The sequence below is a fragment of the Hyperolius riggenbachi genome, chromosome 7, assembly GCF_040937935.1.
Source record: "Hyperolius riggenbachi isolate aHypRig1 chromosome 7, aHypRig1.pri, whole genome shotgun sequence".
Classification (NCBI taxonomy): domain Eukaryota; kingdom Metazoa; phylum Chordata; class Amphibia; order Anura; family Hyperoliidae; genus Hyperolius; species Hyperolius riggenbachi.
The window spans coordinates 246,577,206-246,600,358 of record NC_090652.1 but is presented as its reverse complement, the minus strand read 5'-3'; the positions used below and the strand labels follow the sequence as shown (position 1 = coordinate 246,600,358).

Below are 23,153 nucleotides of genomic sequence, written 5' to 3'. Positions count from 1 at the left end.
GATTTGATACAATATGAGAAGTTCATTGCCCTGGCTTTAATTGGTAGGTGAGTGCTAGCCTGCACCCCACTCTATCGGGAATACTGTGCTGAGCTACTGTAGGTGGAAAAGTCTGCAGAAGCGCAGCACCAGGGTTAGGACAGACTGCTGCACACAGACAAAGGGTGAAGGATATGTCTATAGCTGCTGCACACACAGCCACACAGGCTGAAGGATCCACTTTATGATAAATTGATACCCAGGTAAGATCTTGCATGACAAACGGAAGCCTTTGAACGCATCCTTGTATAGAGTGTTTATCAAGCTAAACTTAAAAAAGGAGATTTATTATGTTTTCAGCATAATTTTTCCCCCTAAAGCATGTGGGACTTTGCCAGAAAAGAACAATATGAGCACCCATAAGCGGTTTATCATTATTACACCTGGTATTTGTAGAGTACTCCCTTGCAGCTAATGCTCTATAATTGCTTGCAGGTTGCATGTGCCCAATGTGTTTGCATGGAAAAAAAAGTTGGTATTTTTGAGTTTAGGCGCTGTATGGAGAAGATACACATTATATTATATAGTTACCTCTAAACTCATTGAAATAAATTCTCCTTTTGCCTCTGTCAAAGTAAGATTGAACACCACATTAACTGAGTGTCTTGGGCTATTGGGCTTAGAACAGACAGGCTGATTTATGTATATTTACAGTCGATTTAATGTTAATGCCACCTCTATAGGTACAGTTTTACAAACCTTTACACACTTATATATGGGATAGTGTAATTAATTCAAATATCTATACTATCCATTGCTTACATTGACACAAACATCCTAGCAATAGTTATTATCCCTCAAGAACTAACATAGTTGGAGAACCACAAATAATAGGATTATTATTTTTACTTCTTTGTTTTTATTTTTGTTTACTCTTTATACACATTTTACAGTATGTTGTATTTGCTGCAGTGTGTATTTGTAGCCCAGTTATAGGACTATCTACCTACCCGATATTCCACATCAATCCAGCGTTCTTCTGAGTTTAAATGACACATTACCATGTTTGATAAACACATAACGTCTGTTTGAATGTGTGCTGAATGCAGGTGTATGTTGTAGACAAGAAGACAACCATTTTTATGCTTTTGTATTTTTATTATGCTGCCAAATCCTTTGATAGTCATTCGGTACCTGTATGGGAGATAAAGCATCATCTGGATAGTCAAAGAGATATTTTTGGCTGTAGGAGGAAATCACTGGATTTCTCACAAACCTCAGCCTACCAAAAATGGGATTAAATTTAGGCCTCCGACTCAGGTCAAGTGTAGCCCTCAGCCCTTACCTTCCAGACCTCTGCATTAATATGGAGGAGAGGGAGGATGCCTCTATCCTCTTATTCAAGTCAGTAGCCATTTTCACTCCTTTGTTTGCCCCCCAGCCCATGCCAGGTAAATCACATTAATGCAAAAGCGTTTTCATTTCAACCTACCACAACCTCCAGACAGGACCAATATTCACTGTAATAATGAACACTCCTTTGATACATTGTGCTGGATTCCTATCTTGCACATATTTTTTTGGTTAGCATTATTAAATTAGAAACCACCAACAAAGATTTGCATCACACATTTATAAATAGCACAGCAGTACATAAATAATATCATTAATGTGGACATGCTTTATAGATTATTTTTAATAATTGGATCATTTATTTGTACTATTCTTCAAATGGATAAATATACTTACCTTGGCAACAAAACTGTATTGTGGTCAAAAACGCTTCTTAGCGCAGCAAAACCGCATGTAGTTTTTTTTTCTCTTCCCTATGAAAGCGGAAACGCACTTATTTACACAAACTACAGTGGAAAGTTAGCGCACGCCCACGTGAATAGCGACTATATTACATAGGATGTTCCTGGGTCTGCCTTGTTCTGGGTACCCTGTACAGTCCTGCTGCTGCTTCGCATCGCCCAACTCCTCATCATCTCACTTTTTAGTTTGAAAATCCCTTCTTCACGGTGGGTTTCTAGTGCCGATAATTGAGGGGTTTGTTGGAAAGTTGTTAGCGCACTCCTGCTCCCAGCTACTGCAGGCTGTTCACTTGGTTGTTCATTAAGCTTTGAGTTATTACTATACAAGCCAAAGGTCATCGGAATAGCTTATGGTAGCTAGATTTGTCTCTTATGTGGCCTAGCTGTTCTTTGTGCCAGATTCACAGAACGACTTAGTCAACACATCATGGGAAGATACATTGCACAGGCTTGCCGTGGTATTTATATAGGGCCTATTGTCTTACTTCATATTATTCTATATAAAAATATATACATTCACAGCCTTAAAAATCCCCAAGTCTGACATCTAAACTCCCGAGGATGTGTCTGAATACTCACTGTGCGATCTACAGAGCAATCTTACTATATAAACCGATGTGGATGCATATTCTGATTAGAATGAAATCCTTATAATGTATAGATACTGTGCACTGTACACAGCGAGCCACAATATGTGTACGTAACTGAAACAATGTAATCCCAGCCTGGCGTGGAGGTGGATCTAGCAGAGTCTACATGTACAGGAACATGGCTTTCTCCTAATAATAAACACTTGTATTTCCCCCTCCTCACATCTCATCACTGTTATAACAAATTAAACACCTCTATCCGTATGTTTTCTGTTTTGCAGTTCGGCTGGGATTGGGAGGCATAAGAGAGGGCGTCATCTGAAGAGGGTCAGATACAAAACGTGATCAAGGCACACAGCAAGGTAAGTCCCTTTATCAAACCGCCTAGATTACAGCATGAAGTGAGCTGTCATAGGGCAACCCAGTCTGTGGAGGAACTACAAGTCCCAGCAAGTCCTCCTGCCTCCACGAGCTAGTGCGCTACTACCATGACAGCAGCTACATCATTATTTCCAGTGGCACTTAATATTAACCATTTCCATACCTAGCAGCATCATTATTACACGACAATAACACTAAACACAGCACAGAGCATCTAAGGATGAGGATGATGAGGATGAGGATGCTGAGAATGACTTGTGCAATAAGATCACATTTCTGGATGATGCACTCATAGGGACCATAGAGGCAGATTTGTACACATAACACATCACAACACAATGTCCCTACACACAGTCACACAGCACACTGTGAGGCCCGGCTGGCTTCTGGTAGCTGATCCCGAGGAAATACAGAGAAATTAAGGAATATCATCCCTTTTCTTACGTTGAGAACATTTCCACGTTTTTATTCCAAGAGGCAGAGCAGAATAATTCCATTGTGGTTCATTTAATCCAGATTTTTCTTTCCAATTTTTTAAATCCGTTTATTGTTTGGATTTTTTTTGTTTTTGTATTTTAAATTGTAAAATCCGAGAAGAAGGTGTCAGCAGCCGTTTGTCCGCGTCCCGCTAATGGCATGGAAGTTCTCCGGACAAACTGGCCAGGCCACCTTTTATAATTCCGCTCAACAGGCTTGTAAAAGGGGAAAAAATTTGCGGAGTAGGGGATTCTATTCTAGTCTTCCTCCTACGCCCGGCCTGTTTTACATTTGTGAAAGTTGCTCCCTCTCTGCCATCACACCAGCAGTCATAAATTTCTCTCCAAACCCCTCTGACAGGTGCATTGATATGCTCTGTGTGGACTCTGCCTGCTTAATAATCAAAAGCCTGCTTGCTCATGCAACTTCTATTTAGCGTGGCTCAGGCCATGTGTGCCTCCAAACTTAACAAAACCACTAACAGCAAAATCAACACACAGAGAAAGTTTGTTAGCCAGTTCTAGAGCGCGGGCAACTTTTTACACTTAGGAATATAGAACTACTGGGGCAGATTAGCCTGTGTTTCATTGTGAAATTAGTTTTTAAGTTATTTTCTGTCCCCTGGCTATGTTATCCACATGGAATGTAAATGAGAGAGTCCAGTTCTGAAAGCAGCCTCTGTTTTCTCATATACAATAAATATTGATCCCTGATCATTTTTCTCCTCTCTGTATAATGCCAACATTAATTCATATATTTCACTCGTCTATTGACTAGCAGTGTAAATTTCATGCACACACACAACATCTTTAGCATATATGTTGTGCTGTTAAAGATGGGCCACAATACATTTGCTCTTTGTCCAAATGATTTATTGCACGTTGCTTCTTATTAAGGTTCAGGCAGAGTTCAGAAACAGTCGGATCTTTCTGCAAAAAAAGGAAGAATTAAGATTCTTGCAGAACTCTGCTTAGCATGATGTTGTGTAGAAGGCAGCCCAGAGACACTGTGGGTTGTCTGGTGTGTGTGAGGCTGGGACACAATGTAACACAATGTTGTCTTTGGTTGGTGTTACTTTCCAACACAATTCCTAATCTGGTCAGTTCATAGGAGTCACACATTGTATCTCATAATATCTCAGTGCAACACAACATGCTGTGATATTATTAGCCCTAATTTTATTATAATTATTGATTGCAGTTTATTTATGGTACATCCAAGAACAACAGCATCTTAAGCTGGCCATACACTATACAATTTTGCTGTTGATTATAATTACGATAGTTAAGGTGCCCACTAACGATACAATATTGATTGTACAATCTTACCAGATCTATGTAGTAAAAGGTTAATGTGAGTAAATATACTTTGAACAGAGCCCTCATATTACATAGAAGTGGTAAGATTGTGCAATAAAGATTGTATAAATACTAGGCACCTTATGCTGGGAATACATAATGCAACTTCCTGTTCAATCGATGGGAATATGGCAATGATTTCCGACATCTATTTCTGACTGAGAAAGGGATTGATTTTGTGAAGTTATCATCGGAAAATCGATCCCTTTATCAATCAGGAGCAGTTTGGACGTACAACTTCCCATTTGATCACCCTTCGATTTGACGGGAAATTGAATTGTGTCTTCCCAGCATTAATTCTGATTGATATCATGATCGATCAACCAAAAAAACATCATTATGGTACAGTGTTTCGATTGTAATTACAATTGTAAAAACTTAAATCCACTTCAACATTCAATTAGATTAGACATTTTTGCTTAATTGAAAATTCAATTGGGCAAAAAGATAAAAGATTGTATAGTGTGTGGCTACCTTTAACACGCACGCACGCACGCACACACACACTGTGGAGTCATAACTTGGGACAAATAATTAAATAATTTGACAAAAGAGGACAGGCTGACGCTACCCAGCAGCAGAGCTTACACTCTAACAGTGCCCACTAATGATACAATCTTGATTGTACAATCATACCAAATCTATGTAGTAGAAGGTTAAACAGTGAATACACTAGAAAGGTTGTAAGATGATATCTTAAGGGAGTGGAGTATCACCAAGTAGATAAGGGACCGGGATGGTCAATCAGATACAAACATTTCCAACTTGCATGCAAATTTAATGCAAATGAATTCAGCTTGGAATTAGGCCACTCAAATGGACTTCCTGTCGATTCCAATTAGCCAAATAGCGAGCTACATGTCACTTGCATTAAATTAGCATGAAGTACATCATTATCAGCCCAGTTCCATGCTGCATACAATTTGCAATAAATCTGCATGCAAATTAGAATTATTTGCCTCTCATTGACCATCTCTGGTAAGGAGGAGGACTGCAGTTGTAGATGAAGGAAGTTGTAGATGCTACATACACGCTATGCAATTTCCTATCAGATCGAAGGGTCCAAACGATAACTTCCAACATCTCTGATCTACTCCTGATCGATAACCGGATCGATTGTATGCATTAGTGATTTGAAAATGGATCCGAAAAGTCAAAAATTATCGTTTCAACCCATTGATCTGATGGTAAATTGCATAGGATGTACCATAGAGTGTAACTAATGTACTATAGAGTGTACATTAGTTGCTAAGGTAATTCATGACATCACATTTTCACATATGCCCAATATTTCCTTTCCTTTAATGATGATGGGGGGGGGGGGGGGGGGGATGTATAGAGGTTTGCTCAGTATTGCTCTCAGTATTAAGCACAGAAGCAGCACTTCTTCTCAGGGCTAATAATTAAACTGACTTCACAATGAGGATGGCAATAGTGGCTTTAAACAGACACTAAATAAGAGCTGGATTGCAGTTCCGATCCTCCAGATTAAATATCCCAATAATGTAAAGTGCAACTTGCATTATATTTTACAGTTCGATTTGATTAAACTATACTGTTTGCGTAATTGCTTTCCATTTTTCCTCAGTCGTTATGCTAATACGGACGAGATAATAAATCTTGCGGGTATTGGAAATGGTGCCACTATTTAAACAATTACTGTCACAACACGCACGCTATACCTTGCAGTGTAACTTCGCCATCCGCGTAGCTTCGCTTCCATCCCTTAGAAAAGGCATCAAATAATTACATCTCACAAAAGCTGACATGGCGATTTTTTCCCTCCTCAAACGCATCGGACGCAAAGACCCTGAATAGAAGTGGTTATATTTTAACCGGGGGGAGTTGCAGGGCCCGGCATACAAAGGACACAGCTTCTCCCCCTGCAAGTTTCTCAAGTTTTCAATGTAGTTCAATCCATCAAGCCATAGAGGGGAGATCACACAGGCTGCAGGGCGGAGGGGCCAAGTTAATCTTTATCCACATTTTTAAGCATGTCAGGCCTGGGCGCTTCCAAAATATGGCTGAACCTATGTATCCTGAGTGGGATAAGGTGGTGGGCATGCTCTATCCAGATTTAGGCCAGAAACCCACTAGTAGCGATTTCTAAGCGCTAGTGATTTGAAACCGCTCTTGCTAATGCAATGCTATGGGGGCTTTTTATAAAATCACACCGCTCAAGTGGGATCACACCCATAGCATTACATTAGCAAGAGTTTTCAAATCGCAAAGCACACAGAAAATCGCTCCTAGTGGGTTTCTGGCCTTAAAGTGATTCTGAAGCAAAAAAACCCCTTATAATTAATTTCATGTATAGTAATTAATAGAATATTAGTAGCAAAGAAAAGAGTCTCATATTTTTATTTTTAGTTATATAGCTTTTTTTCTATATCGCACCATTCTCTAATATTTTCAGTTCACTAATTACACTCTGTATTTTAAATCATGAAACAGAGCAGAGCTAATGGCCCTTTGAACTTCCTGGCAGAAAAACCTTAAAGGACCACTATCGCGAAAAAAGTAGGCAGCTAAAATCCGACAGAAGCGACAGGTTTTCTTTGTTTTCAACAGCATTTCCTGAACAACAGTTTAACTGCCAAAATAGTAAGATACCAGCCGGCCTCCCTAATCACTTGCACACTATTTTCTCAGTAAAGGTGCGTACACACATGCGACTATAGTCGTTTGTAACGATCGTTCCCCTATCTTTACCAACGACGATCGTTACAAAAAACGAACCACCGACTATTAAGGCAAACGACGAACGAGCCAAATCGCTACAAAAGAAAGTTCTGTCTCGGCGGATTTTAACCAACGACGATCGTTTGCAAAAGTAGTACATCGTTGGAAACGATCGTTCGTACTAGGCTTGACATGCGCATTTCACTATTTCTCCATGGAACTTCTCATTTTTATGCGCAGGCGCAATAGTTGCTTTCTGTGATGTAACGTTTGTTCTAACGATCAGATCGTTACACACATTTTAAAACTACCTTTACTTAGGTCGTTCTTTCATCAATTAAAAGTTCGTTCGTCGTTCTTAACGAATGATCGTTGTCGCATGTGTGTACGTAGCATTAGACTTTGCAACGGCTGTTCAGGAAATGCTGCTGAAAACAAAGAAAACCCTGAGAAACCCCCATGAGGAGATGGACTGGCCCAAAACCTGTCAGTTCTTTCAGATTTTAACTGCCTACTTTTTCACAATAGTGGTCCTTTAAATAAAAAATAAACAGTGAGAAAAGTTTGAGATAAGTGCTTCAGAAAATAGCATTGCTCTCTGACTAAATTAGTCGGGAGAGCAAAGAGAAGCTCTTTTGCATAGAAAACAACTGAAGTTTCTTAATTCTTCCTGTACTGGAAACAATATGAGACTCATATCTGTGCTACTAATGTTGTATTTCTTAGCTGTACTACACATACAATTCATTATATCATAAGGTTATTTCCACTTCAGATTCCATTTAATGGTTGGTGAAAGGGAAAGAGACACTTTAATACTCATAAAGTGTTTCTATTTGAGCTGGTAAAATGTAAGCACACAGAACACTTCCAGTTTGGCACTGTGCAGCTCTCCAGCCACCACATCAAACTCTCCATAGAGAGAAATTCTTAGAATGAAGCAATAAAGAAAGCTAAATGAAGTGGAAGGCTTCTAGAAGTACAGGGATGCTGTAGGAATGCTATTGGTTGTGTCATTATTACACCACTCCGGGCCTAGGGGTAGGGGAGTATGTAACAGTAACAGGCTAGTGCAAGCACAGAGGCTCGCTTACACAAATAATCATCATTTTCACTGTGTGAACAACCATTAATGTCACAAGTGCTACAAATGACAGTAATGGTGTATGTTTTAAATGAGCTTGGGCTGAAGGCAAATGGTAATGGCTGCTTCCATAGACGAGCTGGTTTACATGAAGATGTCCTTAACATGTGGCCATATTTATACATTTCTTTGGTTAAGTTGCTTCACTGTACCAAGGCCGCAATCACATTTCATTAACCATTTTGCTCACAGTTTGCTTGTGCAGCATCTTGAAGTTCCCATTCTGCTCAGTTTGAGGATACTGAGATTTGCATTTTGACATGAGAAGGGAAAAAGAGAAACAATGTAATGGAATGTGGTGTGTGTTTCTGTAGTGTGTGTGTGCAGTGTGTGTGTGTGTGTGTGTGTGTGTGTGTGTGTGTGTGTGTGTGTGTGTGTAGTGTGTGTGTGTTTGTGTGCGTAGTGTGTGTGTGTGTGTGTGTATACATGTGTATGAGAATCTGTGTTTGGGCTGGAACCCACAGGAGCGCTTTTGGTAGCGTTTTGGCAGCACTGCGATACGCTAGCAGTTTGCCAAAACGCTGGGCTAATGTTAATGGATGGGGCAACTTCCACAGGAGCGTTTGCGTTTCTCAGAAACGCAAACGCAGGACCTGCAGCATTTTGGGAGCGTTAGCGCTTCAATGTAAAGTATTGAACCGCTAGCGGAAACGCTCAGCAAAACCTAAACTGAGCGGTTTTGCTAGCGTTTTGCGGTTCAGCACACTGTAACAAAATGAAAAATAATTCACAGGACCAATCAGGATAAAAACGCAAAACGCTACGCACCCGCTGGGCAAAAAAATACAATGTTGCAAAACATGACCAAAAACGCACATGAATCCGCTTGCAAACCGCTCAGACAAAACGCTAGCGGTTGCGTTTTGCGTTTGCGGATTTCAGTGGGTTCCAGGCCTTTGTGTTTGTGTGTGTGTGTGTGTGTGTGTATAGCGTGTGTGTTTGTGTGTGTGTGTGTGTGTGTGTGTGTGTATAGTGTGTGTGTTTGTTTGTGTGTGTGTGTGTATAGTATGTGTGTTTGTGTGTGTGTATAGTGTGTGTGTTTGTGTGTGTGTGTGTGTGTGTGTGTGTGTGTGTGTGTGTGTGTATGTGTGTGTATACATGTGTATGTGAGTCTGTGTTTGTGTCTGTGTGTGTGTGTTTAGTGTGTGTGGGTATATGTGTATGAGAATCTGTGTTTGTGTCTGTATGTGTGCGTGTGTGTTTAAACATTTTCAGTAGGGTACGATGGATATTTCAAGAGGCTGTACAGCAAACCAATCCCATAATGGATATTTAATAGCTTACTATTAAAATAAATTGTGTTACCATATCACATTGGTAAATGCATTGCAAAAAGGCAGCTTATGGTACACTGCATTAATGAACAGCTTTTCTGTTTTGTTCTTGTTATTCAAATTCTAATTCTAGCTGCACAAACCACTATGTAACTAAACTTTCACGGGCCCCATTGCTAGCAGGACCTGTTGCAGTCACATGATCTGACTGCAGTGGGCACAGCTATTTCTCTGAACATAGTAAATATCTGGGGATATCCATCTAAGGCTTAGATTCTAAGCAGAGCATGGCACAGCATAGGCCTAATATTACACTGCTCGCTTATGATGTTGTATGTTCTGCACTAAGGCTGCACCCACACAGGCTCTGGTCATCATAATAACCCTAGTATGAAATCATCTGATATGCACAGATTGAGTGTATTGCTGCTCAGGTCAGATGTGGATTGGACAGTAAACACAAGGCGACTCCATTTCTATAGTAAAGCTATGTTCCTAGTAAAAAATGTTCCTAAACACATCAGATAGATCAGAAATCTATCTGATGATCTATCTGCTGCTAATCTAACGAGTGTATGGCCACTTTTTTTCTCCTAAGTTTTCTCCTAAAGGGGCCCATACACTCAGCCGCAGATTTGCGGCCGATTTTGATTGATTTCGATTGATTTCAATCGATCTGACATGCTGAAAAATCTAGGTCGATCTGATGATATTGCTTATCAATTTGCATTGGACCTAATGGAAATCTGATGGCAAAAAAATGCCATCAGATCGATTTTCAATAGATTTCACACTGAAATCTATTGGAAATCTGTTCCTAGTAAAAAATGTTCCTAAACACATCAGATAGATCAGAAAATCTATCTGATGATCTATCTGCTGCTAATCTAACGAGTGTATGGCCACCTTAAGTGACATTTTCGTACCTTGTCAATAAAATGCCTTTTAAGCCACCAGCAAAATACTCATGGGCCTGGTGCACTACAGTATGGTAAAGTTGCCATGTGCAGGGAGCACACGGCACTTTTAACAATTTAACAACTAGCGCAGGGGGAACCGTCAGCCGTTAACACATTAGCGCCATTCACATTACCGGGTTAACGCTTGTGTTGCTATGGTAATGCGTGGAGGCAACTGTATTGTAATTTGGTGCATAAAACCCAATGTGTGTTACGTAACATCCATTCTGCAACGTAGACATAACATAATGCACGCTCTGCACATTAAAACATGCTCTGTATTTTCATAGCATAAAACATGTAACATGCATGCTTTGCATATGTTATCAGGAAAGGCAGCGTAGAAAGTTTGTTAGTATAAAGTAGTCTGTTACAATGCAGAGACGTCATTATGCCCATAGAGTTGTAGGGGCAGTGAGTTCATATAGCTGGAACTCACCCATATGAGCCCCCATACTGTGAACTTTTTCTGCTAGCTTAAGAGTCTAATCCCACTAATGCATTTGTGTACACCTCTGTCCTCTTTTTAGCATCTGTAACATTTATGTGTTACTGAAAAGTGGACAGAAGCAGACACAAATGCATTAGTGGGCTCAGGCCCTAAAGGAACCCTGCACTGGAGTGATATAACTGTGGAACCTATGGTAGCAGCCACTGGTAGTGCTCTTCTAAAAAGGGCGTGTGTTGTCAAGTAGTGAAGTTTCATTGTAATGACTTGAGACATCCAATGAGGTGCACAGGAGAGAAACACCAAACGTCTCTGCACGTGATTGGATGTTTTAAGTGATCACAGTAAAATTTTGCTGCTTTCCCTCGCATTTGCCTTTTAGGAAAATCACGCAGCATGCTAGTTGGAGATAACCTGTTTATTTTGGCTGTGAGCATTGTAAGTGCCATGGAACTAGCATCAACCGCCAGCACAAATTCACTTCATGTGCTGCTTCAGGCTTTATTGGTAAAATATATGTGCTTTTGTCTTTCTAGGAGTCTACTGAGAAGATTTGACAGAAGAGGTCAATGCTCATTGATAAGGGCGTAGGTTCCCTATCACTGAGAGAAAGCAAGATGCAGAAAACAGCATACTATGAGAACTCTGGACTTTTTGGTGGTTACACATATGCCAAGCCTGAGTCATACAGCTACAGCTCAAGTCATCAGCCATACCCCCAGTCTGCTCTAGAGAATGATTATCCGAGCTCAGCCTGTTCCATCCAACCATCTGCCATCAGACCCCCAAACCATAAGACTAGTGATATCAGTGGCAGCTGCATGAGGACATCTTCTAATCAGAATGCCAGCCAGACCACCAATATGAATGATCAGCCTCACCAAGCTCCATCTCTGCCCCCCTCTTCACCCAGCCATGGCAATACCTCAACACAGAAAAAGAGCAAATCCTCCAATGCATCCAATTCCTCCCAGGCTACCATAAGCAAGCAGATCTTCCCTTGGATGAAAGAGTCGAGACAAAACGCCAAGCAGAAAAATGGCAGTACTCCTCCAGGTACAGAATACTCTTTTATGGGTTCATGTGATGTCCATTGCTTGTTCTCCATAAGGCTTTCTTTCTTCTTCCTGTGAGGGAACATTTAGGCTCAGTGTAGGAGATACTTAAGTACAAGCTATGGAAAATGGCTTCACACTCTAACTGGCTTCAGCAAACCACAGTAGGCCTCATGTGCAAAATGTTTTACAAAGGAAATTGTCCCTTGTGCCCATGGCAACGTGTTCACTTTTAACTCGCTTTTCTGCACTGCTGGTTTAAAAGTTAAACAAGGAAACTGGTTACTATGGACTGTAACACTGGGACAGATTTATTAATCCATGGCAAGGAGAATTGGAGCAAAAACTGGTGCTGAAATGGAGCAGATGCCCAGATCAAGGGTCCTGATTGGTCGCTGTGAGCATCTGCTCCAGGTTTGATGTAATTTTCCTAGCACTGGTATTGATAAATCAGCCCCTCTGTACCTTTTACTACACTTTCACATATGAGGCAGAATATCGGTCATTTCCCAACACTCCTTATTGAAGTTTCAACCACAGTACCATTTGCTAAGGTAATTATTAATATTCATTACACATGTATAGTAATGGAGGCAAAGTCCGTGGGTTCTTTGAACATTGTGCTTTTATTGAAACCATATGAATTTAATGCTTAGACTTTGTACATCTACGGGGAGCACAATTATTTCCATATGAGGTTAGAATGAATGCATCACCTGGTGTTCGTGGTACACCCCAACACACAATGGTTAAAGAGGACATCCAGCTCATCTGGATCTTTGCAGACAGATAGGAGCACCTGGTCCTACACAGAACCTATTCACTAGCTTGAAGACATACTGAGGACAGCAGCTGGCCTCCCATTTAGCCCAAGAATAGGCAGAACCTACTGGAGGGGTGTGTGTTTGCTGAGTCAGTGGTGAAACCCATTCCAGTTATAAGTCAGACATTTTATGTATAAATATTGATGTATTTTTATAGCCAATACCCAATGTGTGCCCAAATGTAATCATTAGGCCTGGGCTATAGAGTGAAGGATGGGTGGTCATTGGTCAGGGGGCGGGGAGGGAGGAATTATTTGTTATAGAGAGGGATGAAGGTAGCAGAGTAGGGAGAGAAGACAGGGTTAAACGAAGATACTGAATAAAATGTACGCTTATCCATAATATTTTAATACTTAATCGTTGTGTGTGTTGCTGGCTTATTATTACCCTAAGAGTGCAGTGATGTCTTTTATATAATGTGCGCTCTGATTACTAGATGTACATAAATGTATCAGAACATACCTTGAACCTTATCATATAACATATCAGAACCTTGGAAGATAAGATAAGCAAAATAAACAGACATTAGGTATCTTGAAAAAAACAAACAAACGAAAACATTTAAATAATGATAAAAAACTAAGCAAACCAAAGTATAGATACTGTATATGAACAATAATAATATCAGACTGGAATAAATTCCTAACCATGGTGTCCCCCAAATAATCTGAACATTATAGAACCGTTTAAATGTTGCATAATTAGTGTAAAGTTTGCAGATGGCTGTGATAGGGCAATATAAGCATTAGGTAAGTGACAGATAGATAGTTGCATAAGGTTAACCATTAACCCTTTTGCTGAAACAAAGGGATCTCACAATTGCCATCCATTCTCAAGCAGTCAGCGCTGGTGGGCCATTGTTCTAAGTTAGGTTGCTTTGCCTGTGTTTTATGATCTCTGATTTGCGCGGTTCTGTATGCAATAACTTTATAATATCCAATTTTTCAACGCAGGAGACACCACCTGCGAGGAGAAAAGCCCCACTGGTCCTGCCTCCAAGAGAGTGCGGACGGCGTACACCAGCGCGCAACTGGTGGAGCTGGAGAAAGAATTCCACTTCAACCGCTACCTGTGTCGCCCCCGCAGGGTGGAGATGGCCAACCTGCTGAACCTCACCGAGCGCCAGATCAAGATCTGGTTCCAGAACCGCAGAATGAAGTACAAGAAGGACCAGAAAGCCAAGGGCATCATGCACTCTCCAGCGGGACAGTCCCCCGACCGCAGCCCACCTTTGAGTGGCTCCAGCCATATAGGATACTCAAGTCAACTCCCGACGGTCAACAGCCTCGGCTACGACGCCCCATCCCCGACGTCCTTTGCCAAATCCCAGCAAAATATGTACGGGCTGGCTGCCTACACGGCCCCCCTGGCCAGCTGTTTGCCCCAGCAGAAAAGATACCCCGGTGCAGAGTACGACCACCACACCATGCAGGGCAACAGTGGCTTTGCCAACCCCAATTTGCAGGGCAGCCCTGTCTATGTCGGGGGGAACTTTGTTGATTCTATGCCAGCCTCTGGTCCTATGTTCAACGTGGGTCATCTTTCTCACCCGTCATCTGCCAGTGTGGACTACAGCTGCGCTGCACAGATACCAGGCAACCATCACCATGGACCTTGTGACCCCCACCCTACCTACACAGACCTATCTTCTCACCACAGCACTCAGGGAAGGATGCAAGAGGCCCCCAAACTGACGCATTTGTAACCACAAAGGGAGAGAACAGAGGGGAGAGCGGCAGAGACAGAGAGAAAGAAGCTAACTGTAACTCCTTTGAAATTACCTCACTTTTTCTGAAAGAAATTGTTAATGTATCTTATGATTCTGAGTGCCAATAGCTCAAAGGAATGTCCTATCATGATTGGGGCTCCATTCCTTTCTGCGATTCGTAAAAAAAATTCTAGGATAAAAGGGACCCTGTTTAGTCTTTTCAGCATGACAGTGCAATAAACTGCGAAGCAAGGCACAAAAAACACTATAAATGATGTACTTGAAGGTAAGTCTGCTAGATTTAGAGTCTTTAGCTAGCGTCATGCAGAAGATTTTTTTTTTGACCAAACGGATATGAAAGGAAAGCGACTTGCATATGAACTGATTTTTTTTTTTAATTTTTGTTTTTGCTTATTTATGAATATTTTAGTGATGTTGGAATTGCATTCAAATAAGTATCGCCTATTTATTATTTCTCTGCCCAACTTTTTGTTTAATGATTATTTTTTAGCCATGAATTATTTATCCTCGTCTTAAACTCGTCTTAAATGTATTTATGTGAATATGTGAAACTTACTCAGTAATAACTTGGGGAAATGATTTAGGTCCATTGTGGTGATAGGGTCACTCTTTGTTTTTCTTTTATTATTATATTGTTGTTTTTTGTTTTTCTTTTATTATTATTATTTTTTTTTAGTAGATTGGCCCAATCTTGGACAATTGTCTTATTTGTAGGGACAGCAAAAACAAATGTAGTGTATCACAATGGATATCTGACATTTCGAAAAGTTACAATTTTTTATTTTTAATTGTCTAGTACCATTCCAGCAGTATTTAGAATAAAAATTATATCTGAAGAGTAGTGTATCTTTTTTAATAGTCTGATCAGCTAGAAAAGGTGAAATATTTTTTTTTCGTCAGCATTGGTCCACGCAAGCTGCATCACGTGACCTTGCTATATATATTTTTTTCATTAAGGCCACATCCTGATTATAATGTGACCCGGACTCCTTGTGGTCCGGCGCCCAGTGCTAACATTTTACAATCTGTAAGGAGTACTGTTCCATCTCTACATAGCTTGCTATGGCACCTCTTCACGTTTTTTGCTTGGTCCATACTTGGTGTGGCTTTCATTGTTATCCTAAAATGACGATTTGTATATTAGATGTACATTTGAAATTCAAAGTGTAACAGTTTTAGAAAAAAATAGAAAAAAGTCAGAAAAAAAAAAACAAAAAAAACGACAATCACGATGTAAAAAACAAAAAAAAGCAAAAAGCTCAGAAAAAAAAATTCAGTAGCCCAGTGTTTTCAAGGTTATCAAAACATTCTTGGGAAGGGCTTTTTTTAAACAATGAAATTTCGTTTACAGGGTATGATCTACAGTATTATGTAGGGTTAATAAAAAATAATAATAGTTATAAAAAATGATTTATTTTATTTATAGACATTGGCTGATCTCTGGTGACAGTTGTCTCGCGATGTACTTGCAAATAAAGGAGGTTGAGATAAATGAGCGGCCCACGGTTTCGGATTCATTATTTTGTACTCAGAGCAATCCTCTTCCTACGCATTCCTGTTTGTTTGTCCAACTAACATCAACTCCTACTCTGGCCGTGAAAGCAGATCAGGTTCCTGGCGAGTGAATATTTGACCCCTCGTGTTGTAGACGGGGGAAGACTACAGGCAGCGACCACTCAAAAAACAACGCCAAAATGTACCCACCGAAGGAGCCCTTTATTGTCTGATGAAGTCCAGGCCGAGCAGGGAGGGAACTGGAGACACTCTGTACATTTGCAACGCATTAAGCAGTCCCAATAAAATGGAAATTGCAGGTCTGCGAATTATCTGCTTCCATACTGTCCTCAATATCCTCAGACAGTGGTGGTTTTGGCTTGTGTGCTAATATATACCCACACATATGTGTTGTGTGTGCTGTGCTGTGTGTGTGTGGGTATATATATATATATATATATATATATATATATATATATATATATATATATATATATACTTTGTACAGTGCCACTGAATATGTTGGCGCTTTATAGATCAATAATACACATATAATAATGATGATGATGATTATATATATATATATATATATATATATATATATATGTTTGTGTACATACACTCACATATGTACTATATGAGTATTCATTCTTATGCTGTCATGGCTGCAATGATAGGCTGGGATATAAAGTAAAACTATAATAAATCTTTAAAATCAGGCAAACACCCCATACACCATGATTTAGCATGCTACACCACTGACAGCACTGCATCTGAAGTGGGATGTGTGGAATTAGGTTAAGTATATGCAGGCAGCCTATATGCCAGGTAGCATGCCGCATTGTGTCCTGATTCTGCAGCTAATTAAAACTCTCATTTCCTGCCAGAGGGTCCGGCAGGGTCGGCGAGGAAGGAGTTAACGTGTGGGGGGCTATGCCGCTGTGCAAGTTAGCTCATCTCAGCATCTGAGCCATGTACTGCAACATCCTACACACTACAAGGGCAAAGAATGCAGTGTGTGTGGGAGAGCTGCCCTCCCTACCGGCCCATTGATTAACTCTACTAGCCCGACCACAAGTGTGGTTTCCAATCCATACAAAAGATGACAATAAACAAACATTTTGCTTAAACACCTGCTTTGTTAGGATACAGTTTAATCAGCCCCTTTGTGGTGCTGCAGTGTGGTGTGGTACAGTAACGCAGCCCCAATCATCATTACATGGAAGCCGAGCATCCCTCCATTTTGTGGTTTGCAGCAGTGAATCCTCCTATCATCTACTTACAGGGAGCTCCAACCTGTATAAACAGAATGGATTCACTCAGGAGATACCTTGCAACATATTGCACTAGTATTTAATGGCCCTGCACTATGCTGCAGTGCAAGTGCTCAGGACACAAAGTGCCTCTCAACCAAGAGCAAATCAATTCAAACCGTGTTAAGAAAAGAAAAAGAAAACATTGATTTATTTTATTGGATTGCTCAGGAAAAGCCACAGGATTCACGTCTTTAGGTTAACTCTTTCAGGGCGGTTATTGACATTCATGCAAATCTAGGAGGTCTCGAAACCCGAGGACACCAAATCTGTGATATGCTATGGAGCAGATGTTATCTTCGCACCACAGGACAAAAGAGGTTCCCGAATGTGAGCATCTCCCCTCTCCATTCTTGTAGATCTGGTAGGACACAAATGGCTGGAAGGTTCCAGGCCTCCTCTTCAATAGACGGCGTTCCCTGTGAATGGGGGACAGCACAGCCCTGGTCGCCATTTTGAGGAATGCTTGAGTCAGGGGTTTCTTTATCTACTTAGAAGCAGATGCTCTCCTTCCATCCCTAGTCACTCCTTCCACAGCTAATGACTACTATGCAAGGCCCGAAAATAAAAGCTAATAGCTAATCCTTCTCCTCAGCTCAGCACACCCTACAACCAAGGGGTGCACATGAACTGGAATCCAAAAATAATCAATGAGGTTTGTGCTCTAAACTAGTTAATGAGCCTTACTACAAAACACAACTAATAACGTTTGCAAAATTTGGGTAAATTTGGAATGTGTGGTGTAATTTGGCACTTTTACCTATAGCATAGTTGTGGAAATATAACATACAATCCCCATAAAATACGAAAAGTATTTAAAAAGATTGCATGCTTATTTAATAAACCATTTACATTTTTTTAATAAAGGGAATTCAGAAACTGCTTCTCAAAATGTATTTTATTATTTTTTTTTCTGTGAAAAGTAAATTTTCTAGATAGATCCACACAAAAAAGCACAACACACAGCGATCTATTTATTTCTTATTATTACTACTACATGTATGATATATATTATTATCATCATAAGAGAAGCATACTTATTGTCAAAATAGCTACACATAATTTTGACAAAAATTGTTTGTAAATCATTAATTTTTTACTAAAGCCAAGTACACACTTTCAATTATGACTGGCCAATCACTGACCAATTTTACCACCTCTGTGTAGTATGAGGGTCAGCAGATATTGAATACTAGGAGCAGATGTGTAGGTGAACCCTCATACTACATGGACGTGGTAAAAATGGTCAGTGATTGGCCTATCCTAATTGAAAGAGTGTACCAGGCTGGTACACATCTTCAACTTTTATTGGCCAATCACTGACCATGTTTACCACCTCCATGTAGTAAGAGAGTTTACCTACTACATCTGTTCAAAGTAAGGTATTCAAAACCCGTTGGCCTTCATACTACATGGAGGTGGTAAAATTGGACAATCATCGGACAATCAAAAATTGAGGGTGTGTTCCAGGCTTAAAGGAGTTATCAGGCAATCTAAAGAAAATAAGTGCTACTTACCCGAGGCTTCCTCCAGCCCCAAGCTCCCAGCATGTCCCTCGCCGCAGCTCTCTCTTCACCCGTTCACCGCAGTTCGCTCCCGGTCCCCGGCGATGACGTCAGGTCGACCTCCAGGTCGGCCTGTACTGCGCCTGTGCGAGCGGCGCTGTCAATCACCGCCACGTGGGCCGGAGCGGACTTTAGATTGCCTGATAACTCCTTTAAGGGTGTGTATACATCCTATTTTTATTGTCCAATGATTGGCCAGTTTTACCACCTTTATGTAGTTTGGGGTCAGCAGATTTTGAATACTTTGAACAGATTGTGTAGGTATGCTCTCATACTACATAGAAGTGGTAAAATTGGCCAAACACTGGCAAATAAACATTGGATGTGTCTCCGCAGGGCCGGATTTAGGCCAAGGCACTCTAGACCATGGCCTAGGGCACCACAGGAGGAAGGGCACCAAATCAGCAGGCTAAAGTGGTGCAGCATTTGCAAACTTGCGAATACTGCAATGCAGGGAGATCAGGCGACTGCCTGACCGTGGTACTCTGCTGTCAGTGGCCACCTTGCTCTCTGTGCACGTTTGCATTATGGCCGGTGTCTATGGACTTGGGCAGCATTGGAGATGGAAAGTAAGAGGAAGCTTCTGCAGTGGAGATGAGTGGAGAAATAAGTGACAAAGATGGCTGCTGCGGTGTGAAGGCGAGCTGGCTACTTATACTGAAAAGTGGGGGGTGGGAAAAGGACGGATTAAGGGAGTCATCTAGCTACCTATACTGGAGGGAAAGGGGGGAGGAGTCATCTGGCTACCTATACTAGAGGGGGTGGCTGGTGACACTGGCCTAGGGCGGTAAAGAGTACAAATCCGGCCCTGTGTCTCCGCAACCCAAGAACAGACCAAAGCTTGGTACACACCTTCAATTCTGATTGGGCAATCACACTGATCAACTTTTCCACCTCCATGTACTATGAAAGTTTACCTATACAGTCTTCTTATAATATTCAAAATCTGTTAACCCTCATACTACATCAAAATTGAAGGCTTGTACCAGGCTTCAGCCCCAAACTGTTACTAGAAAAGTGATTATTGACATTTTTCACAACCAAACTAGTAATCAGACAACTTAAGCAGATGTCAGAAAGCCTGGTGTCTTTTGGGAGTTCTAGTTGGCTGACATGGAAGTTCTGGTTGGCTGATATAGGTTCCAACAAGAGTTTTTTTTTTTAAAATCAGCCTTTATTAACATATTAAAGGAACAGTAACATATAAAATATTCACAATGTTTCTTCACACCTAAACACAGCAGCCAAACAGTGCGCATTTAAACATAGCTTTATAACAGCATGGCTATACCCATTTTCTTTTAGACCAGTAAAACAGTGATTCCTCACTAATATTGCATAACATACGTTATATCCCTTCTAAGACCCTTCTTAACTCTGGATATGAGAGCTTTTCCGTATTTATTTATGACCCTTATTGCCCTCCCCCAAATAATCTGTCCTGTACCATAGAAAGTTCTGCTGGACCTGGAGTATCCAACCAACCATCCCATATTTTTTCAAACTTTTGGGGGGCTCCTCTATGAGCATATATAAGCTTTTCCATTTTCAAATAGGTGTTTACTTGTTTTTTCCACGTACTTATTGTAGGCGGATTTGGATCCTTCCACATTATCAGTATAAGCTTTCTTGCTTGGAATAAAAGACGGTGGACCATTAATTGTGTGTGATCCTAAGAGTTTTTTTTTTTTGCTTTAATTAGTGTTGTTCTAATAAAAACCATAATTTGCAGCAGACCACGTAAGTATCTGGAGTCCGTGACTTTGGGTGGGGCCTGTGAAGTAAGGGAACAACATTAGATAGCAGGAAAAATAAGAAAAACAGACTTAGAGAAACATTTTTTAGACAGAGCAGAAAATTAGGTATAATATACCCACCCCCAGTCTCTGATCACCTATTGTGGTGGTTGTTGATCAGAAGTCAGAGGTAAGCACAACATACACAGCTAGTGAAGGGAGCAGTAGATATGCAGCACTGCTGCTTATCTACACACAGGAAATACTAGTTCATGCACAAACTGCAGAACGAGGCATCAAGTATTGTTAAAGTGAACCTCCGGACTAAAAATTGACTCAGCAGCACTGAAAAGGCCTGGTGTTTCTTTAACAGTTTCACAGCATCAGAACTTTGTTTCTCTTATACAAGCCTCATTTTTAGCTGCACAGAAGAAAACTGCCCGGGCTTTTTTCCCCTGATGCTGTGCAAAGCATGATGGGATTTCTGATTTTGTTGTTCTCGTTCTGCTGTTTTGGTGCAGTTTATTTTTTTTTTACATTTTAAATTTGACATTTGAAGCCTAGCGTGTGCAGCTGGGAGGGGTATTCAGGACACAGGATAGTTGGAACTGTGTCTCCTGCTCCTTGTCACCTCCTTTCAACCAAAAAGATGGCTGCCCCCATGACAAAGATGGCAGCCCCCATGAATCACAAACATTTGCCTGTTCTTTTAAAACAGGGTGGGTAAGAGATTATATTACCTATCTATTCTAATTAACATAACTAATGTAACTTGATGACAGTATGTTTGTTTAGGCTGAAGTTCCCCTTTAAGTGTGGTCTATGGTAATAAAAATGAAGGCCTAACCAATACCCACTGCATGAATGCACCAATACATTAGTGGTGTTAGCTCATAGATAATATTGCTCTAAAATAATCATAAAGATCATAATAAATTGTACAGTCTGTGGAAAGTTTTCTAGTTTTATTAAAACAACACATTGAGGGCGAGGCTTATGCTTGGTACACACAATGAGTTTTTTGGCAGATTTACTGCCAGCTCGATTATTCCCAACATGTCTGATCTGATTTCCGATCAGTTTTTCGTTCACTTCTTTGGAAAATCGGTCGGAAAACAGATCGGACATGTTGGGAATAATCAACATGGCAGTAAATCTGCCAGAAAATCTCATTGTGTGTACCAGGCATTAGATTGGCTTATGATTGGCCAAATACCATACAATATTATTCTACAATCTTTGTCTAATCTCAACAGATTGGCCATGATTTGAACAGGTTGTTTAGGAAGGCCATTATTCTACATTAACATAGTAAGGGTACATAAAAATGGTATTATCATATTGTATAATGTATGGCCATCATAGCTTAGATCTGAATATCCACAGGCACGTCGACAGTAAAAATATCTCTAATCCTAACAATAATGATATATGGGGGTATCATTCTTATGCTAAAGGAATACGCAACTTTTGAGAGTATTTATTAGCCATTTCATATAACAAAGTAGAGGAAGTACTGAGGGAACAAAGAAAGGCTGCAGAAGTCTGACTGTTTTAGCCTGGGTGCGTATTTGCAGAATGGAGAGAGGTCTAGTAATAAGAGATCATTTGCACAGCAGTAGGTAGGCATTAGGAATGATTTAGGTAATCTTTGCAGAACACCCAATAGGCAATGCAATGGCTTCACAGCTCTATAGATAAGCTTTAGTGATTTACAGCTCATGACTGGGAAGTATTAGAGGAAATTATAGACATGAGACTGATATTTACGCTCTGAAATGCCCAGTGAGCCTTTGGAATGAGTGGAATGAGAGCCCTGAAAATGCTTTGCATTGTAACAGGAGCTGGATCATAAATAAATGTTAACCTGCATGCTTTTTGGTTTTTAAACAACTATTAATTAGAATGTAAAGTATCATGGCAAGGCTTATGGGAACAACCAAAGCAGAAATCCACAGCGGCCAACTAGTACTTAACTTTCATTATTATGATTGTTCTAATCTAAGTGAAGATGGAACTATGGAAAAAATAAATTAATTAATTTAACACAAGAATAAATACTGTAAATGAAAATAAAACATTTATAAAAATAAAACCAGTAGGTAAGTATACTCTCCTGGTCCCTGAAGTCCACTCTCAATGCCAGTGGCATAGCTAAGGAGCTGTGTGCTCCGATGCAAGTTTTACATTGGGCCCCCCCAAGCACTCTATACATAACAATTGATACGGTGCACCAAAACCTGCCAATGGCAACTACAGTGTCAGAGGTGCAAGAAGGGAATGGGGAGCAGTTTGTTAATGATTACCACTATTCAAAGTATCTATAGAAGT

At 40.4% G+C, this 23,153-nt stretch overlaps 1 protein-coding gene across 6 annotated transcripts in view; it reads left to right on the top strand.

Annotated features, from left to right (window-relative positions):
• Positions 1-15,126, top strand: part of HOXD3 (homeobox D3) — a 328,853-nt gene extending 313,727 nt beyond the window's left edge. For all 6 annotated transcript variants that reach the window (XM_068245450.1, XM_068245449.1, XM_068245455.1 and 3 more), the window contains 3 exons: positions 2,665-2,745; positions 11,643-12,162; positions 13,939-15,126. In XM_068245450.1, the coding sequence (XP_068101551.1) occupies positions 11,676-12,162; positions 13,939-14,690 (1,239 nt within the window). In that variant the 5' untranslated portion in view covers positions 2,665-2,745; positions 11,643-11,675 and the 3' untranslated portion in view covers positions 14,691-15,126. The remainder of the gene's footprint in view (positions 1-2,664; positions 2,746-11,642; positions 12,163-13,938) is intronic.
• Positions 15,127-23,153: the final 8,027 nt, after the last annotated feature.